The sequence below is a fragment of the Mercenaria mercenaria genome, chromosome 16 (genome assembly GCF_021730395.1).
Source record: "Mercenaria mercenaria strain notata chromosome 16, MADL_Memer_1, whole genome shotgun sequence".
Taxonomy (NCBI): domain Eukaryota; kingdom Metazoa; phylum Mollusca; class Bivalvia; order Venerida; family Veneridae; genus Mercenaria; species Mercenaria mercenaria.
Genome location: NC_069376.1, coordinates 27,884,220 through 27,902,973, shown reverse-complemented (window position 1 = coordinate 27,902,973; position 18,754 = coordinate 27,884,220). Strand labels below are relative to the sequence as shown.

The 18,754-nt window shown below is 34.1% G+C and overlaps 1 protein-coding gene across 2 annotated transcripts; it reads right to left on the bottom strand.

Moving 5' to 3' along the window:
- Window positions 1–1,583: 1,583 nt before the first annotated feature.
- On the bottom strand, window positions 1,584–16,856 carry LOC123540022 (low-density lipoprotein receptor-related protein 8-like). 2 transcript variants are annotated; one of them, XM_053526492.1, is made up of 9 exons: window positions 16,483–16,856; window positions 15,876–16,016; window positions 6,879–6,998; window positions 6,271–6,408; window positions 3,449–3,887; window positions 2,849–3,088; window positions 2,503–2,627; window positions 1,990–2,271; window positions 1,584–1,795 (listed from the first exon to the last, which is right to left on the bottom strand). In XM_053526492.1, exons 1-9 carry the CDS (start codon window positions 16,553–16,555, stop codon window positions 1,644–1,646), a joined length of 1,710 nt encoding a protein of 569 aa, XP_053382467.1. In that variant the 5' UTR covers window positions 16,556–16,856; the 3' UTR covers window positions 1,584–1,643. The 2 variants fall into 2 exon arrangements, with proteins under 2 accessions (XP_053382467.1, XP_053382468.1); XM_053526493.1 differs by having other exon boundaries at window positions 3,449–3,881; window positions 16,483–16,853.
- Window positions 16,857–18,754: the final 1,898 nt, after the last annotated feature.

Below are 18,754 nucleotides of genomic sequence, written 5' to 3'. Positions count from 1 at the left end.
AGAAACCAGAAATCCCAAAACTATACCCGGAACAATGAAATTACATGCCGTTTTCCCAAGTAGAAAAAATGTTATACACCGGAGAAGTATCTTGCTATTGCAAAACCTGTTTGACCGGAGAGCCCTGTGGACATTGGAAGTCGGTGTTGACCCCGTCGACACAGCTTCAAAGTTCGAGCGATAGAAACAGAAAGAAAAGAAGGTCAGATGAAACCGAGGGTGAGAATACAGATAGAATAAAAGTGATGAGAACAAGCCAAAGTGATCCTGTCCAAGTAGAGCAAAATACATCTGAGAAAGAAGGAGCATCTATTTGTGTGCCAATAATTGATAGTTATGCTCTTGTAAAGTGGGATGATGTTCTATATCCTGCAAAAATAATTGCGGTTAATGAAAGTAAACAAGATGTTAAGGTTTCGTTTATGGAAGAGACGAGTAGAAAGGGCGGCCATCCATTATTTAAATGGCCAATAAAACCAGATATACAGTATGTTGACTTTGATCAGATTATTCGAAGAATAGAAGAACCAAAAGCAAGTAGCAAGAGTAGGCGTCAATTCAAACTTGATGAAAACGATTATAACTATTTGGACTCTGATAGCGACTAGTGACAGCATCAGTAGCAATCTGATGTATTCTAAGCTCAACCAGTTTTGGTTTTAATTGTTACATTGTTTATTTTAGTAACAATTTAAGTAACTGTTAGATGTGTTTAACAATTTGAAGTTTTTAAATTACGAAACATAGATAAATATGTCAAGTACGTTAACATAAATACTTGAGTCATTACAAGAAGTTTTCAGGTAGTGAACAGTAAATATACCGGTTTATTGACAAGCATTCGTAAATTATCACAAAAATGTTTAATCCAAATTGTTCCTTTTGAATTTTTATGTTACTTTCTGGCCAAAAATACATTAAGGTCAGGTACGTTAAAATATCATTGTAATTTGTGTTAATGCGAGATTTGAAAGTTGTTAATATGTTGTTTCTAGCCTACATTTAAATGGACATCAAAGAAGATGTTTTTCTAGTCACTTTGCTGCATATTTTTACAATTTAGATATTTTGTTTTTGTAAGACCTTATGTCAGGTACGTTAACAATAATAGTCTTTATAAAGCGATTTAAAAATTGTTCATAAATATGTTAAGATATTAACATATATGTGTTTTTAAATGATCAATGTTTAATCTTCGTTTTTAAATAAAAAAGTCAGAAAAATAACTATCAAAACAGCAGTTAAATGAATTTAACAATTGCTTTTTACAATTTTTCAATGTAAATCCTTATTAACATAAGTTAACATGAAAACCAAATGAACAAATTATGAAACATACAAAATGTTTGATGTCTTTTTCTTAGGGTATATTAAAACAAAATAAATAAAAACACCAATTGACTCATTTGCAAAATTGTACTGCTATTGACAAGGATAAACTTTTAGTTAACGTACCTGACATTAGAAATAGAGTATATCATTTCTGATGGAAATATCATTAACTGTGTTGGTCCATAGGTGACCCCGTTCTTTTTTTATGTTGTGTTATATGTTTATGAATAATAAAATAAAACAAAACATGATATATTTTGCACTTTATTATTACGATTTTTTCTATATGAATATGTTCAGTTATCTGAGATTCAATGCATACAAGATCTTTTATCACTTTTCAACTGTTGGTTGTCAGCACAAACACATGATACTGTGGCATTACCGCTTATCTTGGCTGCTGGCAGACACATGTATTCACAGTGGGCATTTCTGCACAAGTCCTTGGCTTTTTCTTTGAAGTCTTAACATGAAAAGATAAAGTAGAAATAAAATATCAAGCAAATTAAGGAAGCAGCAAAAATTGTTTACCATTTCAATGAGAGGATTTGTTTCCCCAATTTTTCTTCAGTCAAAATTTGTTTCAATTTAATTCTGAATCAGTGTCATTTAAGCTTTAAATAATGCAAATGTATCTGTGTTCCAAATTCTCTTTACCTCTTATTTGCCTCAGTTCATGGTAGACTTTTATATCCATCACAGAGTAAGAACCAAGGGACAATGTCTTAGCATTTCTACCAGTAATCTTATGGATTGAACGGATGGAGTTTGTGTGCCAGTCTGTCCAGTAAAGAGAATCTTCAAATACAGAGATGGAGAATGGGTGACCGATCACTGTTGCATCAACAGGAACATGTCCCTTGCCACTTCCATCAAAATTAGCAGTACCAATTTTGTGCAGTTTGGAATCAATCCAATAAATTCGCTTTCCAATATAATCTAAAACAGAAAAGAACATATCAGTTTCTTACTTTGTTCAGTATTCTGTTTGCTTTAATGCCAATATCATTATACTAAATACAGTATATATACAGTAAAAATAAAAATCTTTCTATAGCACCGACAACCAATCAATTTCTGATATACGACACTGATCTTGTAAGTCAAAACACAGTTTTTTCTAGTTTTATATTACAAAACTGATTTAAAAGACGGTGTAATAATACTTACCAATAGTGAGTCCATTAGGCCATTGCAAATCATCACCACCATTCACCATTGTTTCTCTGTTCTCACCATTCATTCCACATCTCTCAATCTTTGGGTTCTGACCCCAATCTGTCCAGTACATATATCTGTAAAGCAAGATCATAACAACTATTGAAACACTTGGCCATTAAAAGCAATAATCTATTATTTTCATTTATTTCAAACATCTGAACTGCTCATAAAAACAGGTAAACTTTAATCAAAACTCAGCTTTGTCTCTTTTCTATACTATTCAATACATTATTCTATATATAAAGGCAATGAACCAACAATCTTTTAATAAAGAATATATAAATTTTGAACTTACCCATTTTCTGGGTCAACACAGATAGCTCTTGGATCATCAAGACCAGTTGAGACGAGTGTCTTGGACTTGTTTCCAACATAATTTGCCACCCTTATGGTATCAGATCCAGTGTCAGTCCAGTAGAAGTGCTTGTACAGCCAGTCAACAGCAAGTCCATCTGGGGAAAAGGCATCTCCCTTTTCATTACTGATCAACGTTTGAATATCATTAGCAAGAACCGCATCACCACCAACCTTGGCTCTGTTCAGGTAAATAGCAGTTATTAATACCAGAAACCAACATAAAATTTTCAAAAAATGTACATGTTCTCTACAAAGGCAACATATTACTTCACTTCAAATAGTTTGTTCAATCTCAGTATTCCATTATCTAAAGGACAACTGTCCTTACTAAATATCCTTATTCATTTAAACAGTACTTTTACCCAGTTTCAGCTTTCAAAGTAATTGATATATTAAAAGAGAAATAAAAAATTCATTGATAAGAGAAACATTCTGATTAAAAACTTAAAAGAAGCCCAACAGACTTACCATTCAGGAAGTTCCTCCAATTTAAGTGTTTTAATATTGCCAAAAAGCAGTCAGGGAGAGAAAAATTTACCTCATAATTTTTTCAGTGCCAACATCTGTCCAAAACATCAGACCATCTTCATAATCTATATCTAAAGCAATGCTGTTAGTTGTTTCCTCAACAATAATTTCCTTGTATCTAGAGTCAGTCCTCAGTCTACGAATATCCCTACGATTTGTGTAGTACAACCATGCCTTTTCGCCATTAGCTCGGCAGAAATAATGCCTCTCAATGGTATAGCCGGGAAAACACTCGCATTTATAGCCACCTCTAGTATTGATACAGATCTGAGAGCAGAGACCTGGCTGTTCACACTCGTCAATGTCTTTACACAATTTCTCCTCCTCTACCCATCGGTATCCACTGTTGCACTCACATTTAGCTACAAGTGTGCTGTCGGAATATGCCTTGTTTACACAGTGAGAATGGTCACCACATTTGTGATGCAAGCATGGATCACGGTCTGAAATTAAACCAACACTCTGATCAATCTCATACAAAGCAATACTTCAAAAACTTCCTTACTGGAAATTTAAGAAAAAGAAGTATCTGTCAGATAACTCTTACTAAATAGTTTTCCTATTTAGATCTTTACTAACTTTCAAATGTTAAAAGTCACTAATGTACATGCTTCAACAGCCTGCTGCAATTTAATGTATGATTAGGTTTTTTGAAGATATCTGTCTCATCATCATTCAAGGAAGTGTTTCAGGGAAAAAACTGTCATATGTACAATTATGTTGTTATAATTACATCCAGTCATGAATGCACAGATCTGTCTATATATGCAAGTTAGAAGAACCATAGTCTTCCCACTCAACATTCTATCTTTAATTTCTCCAGATAGAAATTTCTGACAAAACAATTCTATCTCTGCTCTAACTTCTTATAAAGACTTTATGAACAGGCTCAATCAAACCGAGCCTGCAACATTTTCGTTTTTGTCGTGTTGAGCGACCTGTGAAGTTTCCATTTTTCTCTATTTTCATATCCTTATGTTGTTTTTTTCTTTCCTTTAAATCTTACAATATCCTCGCCATATTAAGTGTTATTTATATATAGTGGTTTTTTCATATGATACATGATATTTATGTTAAGGTTTTCTGGTTTGCTAGTTATACCTGTCAGGAGATTGTATCTCACATTATGGGATGTGATTCTAATGAATGAAAATGTTTCATGTTCACAGTAACAAAACTATTTATAGTTTCTGTGGAAGTTCTTAAAAGCTCTTCTTTTCCATCAAAAATGGCTTCTCTTTATAGAAGTTGTCTACTTATTCATCAAGTAAGCTAAATAATTGAAGGCAAGACTTGCAAACAATGCCTTTATGCAAACAGAAACAAGGAGCTGCGTTCAATAAACGCTTGATGCCCCCAGTGGCATCCTTGTCGATAGATTTTGCACCTAAGTCCAAAACGAGGTCACGGTCAAGATCAAACTGAGGTCAGGTGATGTTTGAAGATGAGGAATGGTCACAGTTTATATCTGTATAAGTATCAATTCATTCTTGTAAGGGATATTGATGATAGACAAAACGGTCCCATTTGGTTAACCAAGAGATGGCCCATATAAAGCAACCTAAGTCCAAAATGAGGTCAAGGTCAAACTGCGATCAGGTGATGTCTGAAGATGAGGAATGGTCACAGGTTACATCTGCATTAGTATCAAGTCATTCTAGTAAGGGGTATTGATGCTGGACGAAACGGTCCCATTTTGTTAACCTCGTACGGACGGGCGGACGAACGAACGGACGGACAGGAAAATCACTATATGCCTCCCGCATCAGTAGATGCTGGGGGCATAAAAAAATTCCAATTCATTCTGTTTTCTAGCACTGAATATAAAACAAAAGTTCTTTAAAAAATCAATGCATTATAAAAGCAACATATTTCTAAAATTAATGCTAACTATTGAAAGCAAACAGCCTGACTTTAAAATAGCAATTTTTAAAAAATAAAGAATACATTTTACCCAAAGACTTCCATATTAAAAGTGCACTATATAAATGTCTACAATTATCATTTTACCGGCACAGTTAATGGCAATAAATACGGTACAAACATTTTCCACCCAAATCAATCTTCAATTTGTCAATATGTTCTTTCTTTTTCCATAATATATAGAATATACCAGGCCATGCTAATTAAAACTGTATAAAAATTTATGAAAATAGTATTATGAACCTACACGTTTAAAGAAAACATATTACAAGGTAAATTTTAGAGAGCCTGATACATCATAAAAGCATAATCACGGCTTTTGAACCATACCATTTTAGAAGAATACATATTATATATCTATCATGCTTTTTAAAAAGCTTCATTCGGACAAACAACAATAACTAACATACTCACAAAGTCACATGAGGGTACAACAAAATGGTAAGAAAAGAGTTAAAAATGTTTGTACTCAACACATAGAGAATTGAAGCATGCGAAGAAATTAGGAAACACAGAAATACAAAAGGGGAATGACACTTGTATATGCAGAATCGTACCAGGTATATCCTTTTTGGCTAGATATAAAATGAAACTAGGTGAAATTGTGAAAATATCGAGATACCCACGATGATAATGTTAATTATTATGAAACCTAAAATGACAATGGAAAATTTGTTGGTTGTTAACTATGGGAAAAGAAAAAGCTTGTTAAACAAAACTGCAGCCAATAGTTGTCATAAAACCCTACCCATGAAATTTGGTTTTCTTACACTGTTCCAGTTTTTTACCAGGGAAAACAAGACCATGAAAAAGCAATTAAGTAGATGTAGATGGGTATTACATATCAAATCTAATGTGGAAAACGCTAAAACCCAGCACACAAAGTCCAATATCTAAAGAAAAACTTACGTTTACAGAGAGCACTGTCCTCATCTTCTTTGCGCTGACAGTCATTTTTACCATCACATACTTTTTCAATGGCTATACAAAAGGAACTATCACCATAGCAATCAAATTCGCCCAGTTGATCACATGTTTTGTTGCTGACTGTAAAAATAAAATATAATCATATTGTACATTACATAATTTCACCATGTTGAATATGCATTTAATGAAGAAAGTATGACATGTTTGGTCAAATGAAATGTACTGCTTCCAGGATATAAACAGTACATTTAACATGCTGCCTTAGAAGGCTTTGGCATAGGTTTGCACACGGCTTATAAGCTGTTGATGTTTTTAGAAAAAATACTTACCACAATCTTTTTCATCAGATCTATCCTGGCAGTCAGCATTTCCATCACATTTCAATGTATTAGATATATCACTGCTAATTTTATACTACTTCATACAGGACGTATTTCTGAAGTACTGTTACCAAGTTAATCATCAATAATGATTTTTCAGTAACATAACTTTTTTCAACTTAAGGGTGTTCTCAAGTATAATAGATTTTGCATAAATTCATGACATTTGAAATATTTTTCACAACAAACAATAATCAATATTCCACTTACCACAATCTGCTTCATCTTCTCCATTGTCACAATCAGGATCATCATCGCATACCCATCTTTTAGGCACACACTGGCTAGTGCTAGGACAACTAAATTCTTCATCTGCACAGGTCTTTGGAGCTATAATGAAAATTAGGTTTAATATATGTAATGGACCTCAGAGATAAAGAAGAATAACGCAAATAGCTGTTTTATAACACTTAACAGACTATGTAGAGTAATTTGACAATTTCACTCGGGTCTTTTTATATGTACTGCCATATCACCACTTAACAGACTCTGTAGAGTAATTCGACAATTTCACTCAGGTCTTTTTATGTACTGCCATATCACCAATTTAATCTATTTACTAAGTCTTGATCTCATTTATGATTTATTATTAGTCTGTATCTGACAACTTCTGTAATGATAGCCATATAGGAGTGACCGCCGTGACGCAGGGGTGTGGAAATAATATTTTTCACTTGTCCACGGACAAATGAGACTTAAAAATCTACTTGTCCGCAGTCAAAACTTACTTGCCCGGATTTTCAACATTTTAGCATGCAAATAATCCTTTATTTTGGACAATAATCTACAAGTAGTAACAAAGCAAGCATAATAAATTGTAATAATGTAGCTGTTTCAAAAATTAAGATTTCGACACTTTAGCTTGTGTTCGTCCGCGAGGCCATCGTCCATTTAACAGAAATACCTAAAAGACTGCCCATCATGCCATGCGAAATCATGTGAGAAAGATGAAACTTTCTGACTGTTACAGTTAGAAAACATGAAACTTCCTGACTCGTACTTGCGAGCTCTTTGTGCTTTGACTGTTGACTTCCATTTTTGTTGGCAGACAAGGTTGTAACAACGAATTTGTCCAAAACTTTGTGATAATTGTTTACGTTTCCGGTTTCTATTCGCCGAGTTATCGTGTGCAAAAATCACGCGAGATCGTGACAGGGAACCAGTCAAAACGCAGAGAAAGAGATGCTAAATTTAGATGCAGTATGGTTTTCCCAAAACTGGAGAAATCGAGAGGCCCTCGGCTGGTGAAACATCCGTTTTGTACGTCAAATTCTTTTATTAACTCCATAAACTTGAAGCACTGTTCAGCGTTTCTAAATTATTTTTTCATTTTTTCATTTCAAACCAGAAAATTTGTGTTTGTCCGCGGACAAACGGAATGCGAAAACTCACTTGTCTGCCGTCAAAAAGTCCCGAGTCGGACAAGTCGGACTTCGGAATTCCACACCCCTGTCAGACGTCATGTATTAACATCTGTTTATCTTGTGGTGGACAAAACAAATGTTTTTACATCGTTTGTGTATGGGATCTGAATTTTTAGTTTTTTAATAACTTTTTCACTCATTTATGGAATTTAATAGCAGAGCTACCGACAGCGCTGCATTACGGTTAAACGTGTGAAAAAGCAAATGAACAAGAGGGCCATGATGGCCCTATATCGCTCACCTGTTATCATTGCACTTGAGGACAAGAAGGTCCTCAGAAAAAAATATCTAAGTCCAAAGGACAGTAACAACAAAGGGAAGAAATTCAACCAAAAAGAAAAAAAAATCTAACAAGGTACAGATATGTCAAAATACACCTACAAATTGAAGGTACTCTCCATGTTGTACCACGGAAAAGTGGTCTCGGCTTTTCCCTACGGCCAATAATAAAAAAGTTACTAAAATAAGCTATTTATAGTAACGTAAAAGGGAAGTAATTAAAAAAAATATTGTAAGTGAAGAAAAGAAGGATCTACCAAATAAATCTGTTGACATAAATGAAATTTCAGATCAGTATCTTCATTAGTTACGGAGAAATACCCATTTTAATTTGAAATAAAGGGAGGTAATTTGACATAAAATCAGTCCATAGTTATCTACCCTGATTGGCTGTGTCCAACTAATGACAATAATGAAATTTCAAATAAGTACTATAAGTACTTACTGATACAAATCCATTTTGATTACAATCAGGGGAGGTAATCAGATATAAAATAACTCTGAAACTACGCTTGGATCTGATTTGTCATGGAATCCAAGAATTATTGTTGTTGAAGTTATTTTGGAAGTTTGTATCAAATAAAACCTTAAATGAAGTCTATATATGGCTGCAAAAGCCAAAATAGCCAATTTTGGACCTTTAAGGGGCCATAACTCTGGAACCCATGAAGAAATCCCGCCAGTTCAAGAAAAGAACCAAGATCTTGTGGTGATACAAGTTGTGTGCAAGTTTGGTTAAAACTGAATCATAAATGAAGCTGCTATTGTGCAGACAAGGTCAAAATAGCTAATTTTTGCCCTTTCAGTGGCATAACTCTGGAACCCATGATGGGATCTGGCCAGTTCAAGAAAGGAACCGAGATCTTATGGTGATACAAGTTGTGTGCCAGTTTGGTAAAAATCAAATAAAAAATAAAGCTGCTACTGTGCAGACAAGGTCAAAATAGCTAATTCTGGCCCTTTCAGGGGCCATAACTCTGGAACCCATAACGGAATCTCGCCAGTTCAAGAAAGAAACCAAGATCTTATGGTGATACAAGTTGTATGCCAGTTTGGTTAAAATCAAATCATAAATGAAGCTGCTATTGTGCAGACAAGGTCAAAATAGCAAATTTTGGCCCTTTCAGGGGCATAACTCTGGAACCCATTACGGAATCTGGCCAGTTCAAGAAAGGAACCGAGATCTTATGGTGATACAAGTTGTGTGCCAGTTTGGTAAAAATCAAATCAGAAATAAAGCTGCTACTGTGCAGACAAGGTCAAAATAGCTCATTTTGACCCTTTCAGGGGCCATAACTCTGGAACCCATAATGGAATCTGGCCAGTTCAAGAAAGGAACAGAGATCTTATGGTGATACAAGTTGTGTGCCAGTTTGGTAAAAATCAAATCATAAATAAAGTTGCTATTGTGCAGACAAGGTCAAAATAGCTATTCTGGCCCTTTCAGGGACCATAACTCTGGAACCCATGATGGGATCTGGCAAGTTCAAGAAAGGAACCGAGATCTTATGGTGATACAAGTTGTGTGCAAGTTTGGTAAAAATAAAATCATAAATGAAACCTCTATCGTGCAGACAAGAAATTGTGGACGGACGACGGACGGACGACGGACGAAGGGCGATCACAAAAACTCACCCTGTCACTACGTGACAGGTGAGCTAATAAAACTGTGTATAGAATTAGTTGAAAATTCGTGGTACTTTTTTGGAATCGGTGTTGTTCGGGTTTCTTCCAGTACACAATGCTCATAGTAATTAAGGACGGATTACACCAAACCGGAAGTGACCACTCAGTGTTACATGTGAAGTAGTCCAAAATATAGTTCCATGCTATGGATGAAATCTGGTATAATGAGTGACATGAGGAGGTGACAGTTAAATTTTTGGCTTATGTTTATTGCTTATAGTATTGAGAATAGATCTAGACCATTTTCATTGTAAATTTCTTGGAATAAGTTTTATTCTTTGCGAAAAATGTCTACCTACGCGTAACTGCTAAACGGCTGTTTTCATGGGGGCATTTTAGAGGGTGATGTTTCTCAGAACAGATTATTTTTCTTATATTCAACATAACATGTCAATATTTTTCTATTTTTGATAAGAAGACATGTTATACTAATGACCATATATGGTTTTCATATCATTGAAATGCTCTAAAGTGCTGAAAATGAGATCTGAATGTTTTGTTATTAATATGAAATAAATAAGGAATTGAATTGGTAGAATGTAACCTATAAGTTGTGAAGGGGTAGAAAATTAAACTTGTTTAGATGTGGCTAGTTTGGCCAGATTATGATAGAAGATGCCAATTTCAGTGCAATTTATGCAGAGAAAAAGAAGAAAAACTAAAAATATTTCAAGATCACTGTTTTGGGTGTATTTTTTTCAAAAAAATGCATATTTATTGACTAAATATTGGTATGTTTTAGGTGTCAGGGGCGAGTTTGGGTATATTTTACAGTAACAGTGTGTGATTTGAGTACACTTTATGGTAAAACTTGATAAAATATGGCAAAAATAAGCTCAATCAAGGAAAAGTGATCAAAAATGATGTCGCGACAGCTTTTTTCCAGGAAATTTGGCGCGCTAGCATACGTTACTGAAAAAGCCATAAAACCTTGAAAATTGATTGTATCCAACTGAAACTGGTATTTTTTTCATGCATTTAGGTTACCGGTACAATTTAAGTGAAAATAACACATTTTGAGTATGAAAAATGTTTCTATAAGTTGTGAAGGGGTAGAAAATTAAACTTGTTTAGATGTGGCTGTAAACAGGCTAGTTGGCCAGATTATGATAGAAGACGACAATTTCAGTGCAATTTAGCAGAGAAAAAGAAGACAAGAAACGCGGCAATGCCACAAAACCAAGTTTTCAACACTTTTCATAAGAATAAACAAGAGTGCCAGAATGTCACAATATACGCCCGTCACAGCAAATTTCTTTACTCTAGCACCTGTATTTGCAGATGTAATTTTAATTTTGTGGTTGTTTAGTAATCATTGTAATTCTTTTGTTTTTCTAAGTCAACAAAAAAACTCCTTACCAGGTAGAGATACCTTAAAATACACCTAAAATTAGAAAGTAACAACTATGTTGTACCACAGAAAAGTGTTCTTGGTTTTTCCCTACGATCAATTATAAAAAAGTTACAATATAAGTTATTTATAGTAACAACTAAGGGAAGTTAATTTAAAAAAAAAAAAATTGTAAGTCCACACAGAAATCCTAACCAGGTAGAGATTGGTCAAAATACACCTCAAAATTGGATGTAACATGCATGTTGTACTACAGAAAAGTGGTCTCGATTTTTCCCTACGCCTAGTAATGAAAAAGTTACAATATAAGCTATTTATAGTAACAACAAAGGGAAGTAATTCTAAAGAAGGGAACTGCGCAAGACACTTCGTCTCATGATGGTGTATAATTGTGCCAAGTTACATCAAAATCCCTCTATGCATGAAGAAGATATGCTCCGGAAAAAGTTTTCATTCTTGTATCCTTTGACCTCTAAGTGTGACCTTGACTTTAGACCTAGGGACCTGGTTCTTGCGCAGGACACTCCGTCTCATGATGGTGAACAATTGTGCCAACTTTCATCAAAATCCCTTCATGCATGTAGAAGATATGCTAACCCTAACCCTAACCTAACCCTAACCCTATTTTTAGTAACAATGACCTTGACCTTAATTCCAGAAACCCCAAAATCAATCCCAAGCTACAACTTTATATAAGTTTTCTATACACCAAGTTTCATCATGATAGCTCATTCCTAAGTTAAGTTATTGGCCGGAAACTCTTTTTCTATTTTAAGTAACAGTGACCTTGACCTTGACCCCAGAAACCCCAAAATTAATCCCAGCCTTTGTCTTGATATAAGCTACATACATACCAAGTTTTATTCAAATATCTTTACCGAAACAAAAGTTATGGCCGAAATCTTTCTATTAAGTAACAGTGACTTGACCATGACCAGAACCAATCAATCCAGCCTTTGTCTTGATATAAGCAACATACATACCAAGTTTTATTCAAATATCTTTACCGAAACAAAAGTTATTGACCGGAAACACCAGTTTGCCGCCGCCGCCACCACCGCCGCCCGCCCGCCCGACCGACATCTACCCCAATCTAATAACTCAGGTTTTCGTTGAAAACCTGGTTAAAAAACTAAAAATATTTCAAGATCACTGTTTTGGGTGTATTTTTTTTCAAAAAATGCATATTTATTGACTAAATATTGGTATGTTTTAGGTGTCAGGGGCGAGTTTGGGTATATTTTACAGTAACAGTGTGTGATTTGAGTACACTTTATCATAAAACTTGATAAAATATAGCAAAAATAAGCTCAAGCAAGGAAAAGTGGTCAAAAATGATGTCGTGACAGCTTTTTTCCAGGAAATTTGGCGCGCTAGCATACGTTACTGAAAAAGCCATAAAACCTTGAAAATTGATTGTATCAAACTGAAACTGGTATTTTTTTCATGCATTTAGGTTACCGGTACAATTTAAGTGAAAATAACACATTTTGAGTATGAAAAATGTTTCTTTAATCAGTACGCTTGCTGTTTATGGCTGACAAAAGCGTTTCGCTTACTGCTTTGAACGTTGAATAAAAATGTAAATGAGCGTTTGATAATAAGAATTTAGTGCTAAATACATTTTCTACAAAGAAAAAAAGATAAAATACAATATTTTCAATGGGAAACGATTTTCGTCACGCTTCCATAACTGAAATTTATTATGTATACTTATATTTCTGATAATGACGTCATACTTCCACATTGGTGCAGTGGTTACCGAGTTCGCGTCGAAAACCAAAGGTCGGGAGTTCGATCCTCACCGGAGACATTTTTTTTTTTAATTTCTTTTTTATTTCAGTGTTGCTTTTTTATGAGTTTTGAAAGCATTGAAAAAAAAATAAAGTCATTCATGTGAAATTTAACAAGTGTTTTGTTAGTGATGTCAGGTTCCAATGTACTGTCTGTAGATAAAACTTATTTTTTAAAAAGGTTTTGGGAACAAAATATACAGGCCTTGAACTGTGAAAAGCACATAATGTTCTTCTCCTCGTTCACATATATGTCATCCACAAGCTTAAAATCACTGACCAGAGTGTATTACCAGGAAAAAACTACTGGCTATGAATTATCAATAAACATCAAAAAGGCTCCTGCTACCATTCCTATTCTATACCAGTAGTGCTAAAAGATTAGCCATAAAAATGGCATAGACTGTTAACTTAGCAGTTCAGTAAATAAACAGGAGTTTTCGAGAATTTCGGCAAACAATGATTTTCTCTGGGTAAAATTCTCATCACTAACTTTTAAAGATGGCTAGTCTTTTGGGTTTTAAACAAGATTTGTACATGTAAATGATTTTCATTCCACCATACCAGACGTCTATCATAGCAGTATGTTTGCCTTAAAGTTGGACACATTCTTCCTTCTAAAAAGAACCGCAACTTTCTTTTGTTCGTATATAGCATATTTGTAGAATTTTCGCATGTCAAGATTTAATCTTAATGCATTCTAAGACATTCGTTCAGAAATCATGAATTATCTTCAATTCTTAAAATTTTAATAGATCTTAAAGAACATAAACTTCTTAAAACGGATCCATAATTCCAGCAGCACTCCTTTAATTTTCAAGGGGCACTGGTGATTTTTCAAGGGAGCTCTGCCTTCTGGGTAGCACCTAAGTTCATATTAATTCTGAAAGTTTTAAAATACTAACGATTTTCATATTCAAATATCTTTTTAAAATAAATAACCATTTAAAATGACATATGATTTTAATAGCGCCGTAGTGATGTTCAAAACTTTTAGAACACTGTAAGTTAAGCGTTAATAATACATACGTATTATTTTGAAATAATAATTAAAAGTAATTAATAAATTGCTTGTTTTATACAAAGAGCTATAAAAATAACCTTTTCATTGATCAACACATTATTGATATAATTTGTGTTTTAAAAAAGTACAAGCCGTTAGAAAAACATCACTGTTTACAAAAAAACATGGATGCTCGGTGTCTGCCTACCCGATCACTGTCTTATCAGTTCTAAAAATAGAAAATACAACGGATTTGTATACAAACACGATCTCTCCTATATGTAACTGCTATCATGTGGGGTTTGACAGGTTATTCTCAACAAATACCCATATTAATTGGCCATAACCCCTGCTAGCTAATGGAAGCTTCACTATATTTCTTGCATTAAATTAAAAAAAAAAATGAAGCAGTTCAATGAAATTCTTGGCATTGTCCAAAAACTCTGACCAGGAACATAGTGTAATGTCTACACTCCGAAAATTTTTGTTCCAGGCAGTCTAGCTGTTTGGTTATTCAGTTTGTCCACAGGAGTCTGAAATTCTATCAATAAGACCATAGAAGTCTATCTTTATAAAAAAAAAATACCCCCTATATATATAAAATTAAAACACCAGGAATGAAACGTCAAAAACCCAGGGTCCCCTGAAAATACGCACGGAACACAGGGTGATCGCAATTTAGCGAGCGTAGTTAAGAAATAACACTAAAATACACCTACCACACTCGACAGCATTCAAATCTAATACACTTTACAAGAGTAATCAGACATTTTCTGAGGTTTTCTGAGGTTTAGCCATTCGCTGACGTCACAACAATAACAACAATTACAGCGCCGGGATAAAATTAGAAAGTAGCAATTCCCGTACTGTCTTACCTTCAAATTACACAACAAACATTTTCATATTGCTCTATTCATATAAAAAAGTCATCGACACCAAGTATCAAATTTTACATCTGAAATTTAGATATTCCGCTGCATCGTATCCCAAGAGTAACCTCCCTTTACGGGTTTTCCCAATCAAATTTTGTAAATTATCATTTTATTGCAAAAGGAATCTAGTGGATATTATAGACTGATGTAAACATATAAATATTCTAATACTTATTTACTCGATGTACAAATTTTAAAGGATAAAATAAGTATTTCAGACTCCTGTGGTTTGTCACAACTTTGTAAGCAGTGATCAATTAGTGTATCTTGCATGAAACCAAAGAAAAGTATGCATGATATTCTTTGGCATGCCTATTCTTTTTATTTTTCTTTCTTCTTATTTCAAACTAAGCTGCACTTTCTTTTTTCAAATATTTGCGTTACTATATTGATTCAGGTAAACACTCGCATGAGGTTACACACCCTCGCTTTCGATTGTCTTAAAAGTCAGACCATCTAGTATCAGCCAATCAAATACCAGACAGGGTATGACCAATGATTTTAATACGCATCGGTATCTATAGCCTATTTCAATTAATTAGACATGTGCCACACCCACTTTTGCACGTTTTTTTTAAGAAACAATAATAAGCGTGCAATAATTAACTTCTGATTCGACATAATAAATTCACTACTAGAACTATTAATTATGTTAGTAAATATTAAAAAAACTTCTAATGGTATCACATAAAATATTTTATGACTATGTTATGGTTAGAGTTGATAAGCCGTTACTTACGACAGTTTTGTTCATCGGAGTCGTCATCAGGCCCACAGTCGGTACCTTCTGAATCACATTTCCAGCTAAGCGGAATGCATTTTCCACTCTTTAAACATTGCCAATGAGTAGATTTACAACTTTCTTCATTCACATCATCAGCTGTTGATAAAAAAAGAAATGGACTATAAAAAATCGGGTCAGTCAAAGCTTTACTGTTGAATTTTCATTTTTTAAAAACATTGTGGCTACTAAGTAAGTGGTACGCGTTTCCATATATAACATTCACAAAGTACTTATGAAATTATGGACTCGAAATTATTAGATTTCTAGTAAGTAGACCTACTGACTGTTTAATACTGAACAACCATCCAGCGTGTTTAGGCTTTAGCAGATAAAGCTGAAAATGCCGGTAGCTGAAAATCGCCGGTATTCGAATCCGTAAATCAAACAAGTTCTAAAAGACAATATATACTGTATATAAGCCGATACATTAATATGTCGAACATCAAAACATTAATCACTTCTAATATGAACGACCGACAGCAAACTGACATAGCCAGTAAGCCTTCAACAGACTGAACAGTAGAAAAGACTAAAACTACTTTAAAAAACGTGTCCAACTCACCTCTCAAAATACGCACACATCCAAATACCAACAACAGAATTAATAATCCGTAATCTTTATTAAATTCCTTCATTTTCAAATATTTTGTTATGTGTTACTGACAAATGTCTGTTTTGTATTATCACTGAAACGTTTAAAAGTTGACCAGGAAGTACTGCGTCCAATGAAAATTATTTAAATTATGGCGAAAATTGTGTAATCCATAAGACCATGAGCTCAGCCTGATCACATTTCTACGCACTAACACATTTTTGTGTGAAAAAAATATGCTGAAATTTACATTTTATTCTGTCAATTACTTTATGACTGCAACCGTTTCTAAAAATAAAATTGACACATCTGATTTTTGTGTGTATTGCCCTTGTAATGATATTATGGATTTTTGTCATAGATACGCAAGTTTATCTCAAATTAGCTGTGAAATGATGATGTCTGCATGAAAAAAAAGAGAAAATAAAAATTATCTGAAATTATCGACTCTAACAGGCACTTTCATCAAATTTATTTAAAAATTGATTGCTCGCAGGAAGTAGATATATTATTTAGGTACGTTTTGGTCACAGTTGGACTATTTTAATATTAAAATATTTAATTAATGACGACAGCGCCTTGTATTTAGTTCGTCCATACCTTCTAATTTATTTCTTTCATCGAGGTTCATTGGTCAAGCTTCATGTATAATACGGTCAATTTCATTGGTCATCATTACGTATTTAAGAGGTCCGCCGAGGTTTTCGCGCCAATCAGTAGTTGTCACAAGCAGAAAAAAGTTTTACCCACACACCCTCCCAATAACAGGTGTCAATAACAGCTTTATTTGTTTTACCGAAAATGTACTTTGCTTATGTATACTGTTTCACAGGAAATATGCTTTGCTTATATTTGTTTCAGTTCGTTGCATTTTGAATTTTGTTATGTACATTTCTATAGTCATACTGAATTCATGTATTTATTTCTCAATTTTTTTTCCCGTGCAAGCCTAATTTCTTTAAGCCTTTAAGTTAAATCAGGTGTTCTTTTTAGCTCACCTGTCACATAGTGACAAGGTGAGCTTTTGTGATCACCCTTCGTCCGTCGTCCGTCGTGTGTGCGTCCGTGCGTCCGTCCGTTAACAATTTCTTGTCTGCACGATAGTGGTTTCATTTATGACTTTATTTTAACCAAACTTACACACAACTTGTATCACCATAAGCTCTCGGTTCCTTTCTTGAACTGGCCAGATCCCATTATGGGTCCCAGAGTTATGGCCCCTGAAAGGGCCAAAATCAGCTATTTTGACATTGTCTGCATAATAGCAGCTTTATTTATGATTCGATTTTTACCAAACTAGCACACAACTTGTATCACCAAAAGATCTTGGTTCCTTTCTTGAACTGGCCAGATTCCATTATGGGTTCCAGAGTTATAGCCCCTGAAAGGACCAGAATTAGCTATTTTGCCCTTGTCTGCACAATAGCAGCTTCATTTATGATTTGAATTTAATCAAACTTGCACAAAACTTGTGTTGCCATAAGATCTCAGTTCCTTTGTTGAACCGGCCAGATCCCCTAATGGGTTCCAGAGTTATGGCCCCTGAAAGGGTCAAAATTAGCTATTTTGACCTTGTCTGCACAATAGCAACTTCATTTATGATTTGATTTTAACCCAACTTGCACACAACTTGTATCACCACAAGATCTTGGTTCCTTTCTTAAACTGGACAGATTCCATCATGGGTTCCAGAGTTATGGCCCCTTAAATATCCAAAATTGGCTATTTTGGCTTTTGCAGCCATATAGAGACTTCATTTATGGTTTTATTTGATACAAACTTTCAAAATATCTTCAACAACAATAAATTTTGGATTCCATGACAAATCAGATCAATTCGTAGTTTCCAGAGTTATTTTATATCTGATTACCTCCCCTGATTGTAGTCAAAATGGATTTATATCAGTAAGTACTTACAGGACTTATTTGAAATTTCATTTATGTCATTAGTTGGACCGAGCCAATCAGGGTAGATAACTATGGACTGATTTTATGTCAAATTACCTCCCTTTATTTTTGAAATTAAAATGGGTATATCTCCGTAACTAATGAAGATACTGATGTGAAATTTCATTTATGTTAACAGATTTATTTGGCAGATCCTTCTTTTGTTAACTTGCAATAATTTTCTTTTGAATTACTTCCCTTTTACGTTACTATAAATAGCCTAGTTTTAGTAACTTTTTTATTATTGGCCGTAGGGAAAAACCGAGACCACTTTTTTGTGGTACAACATGGATGGT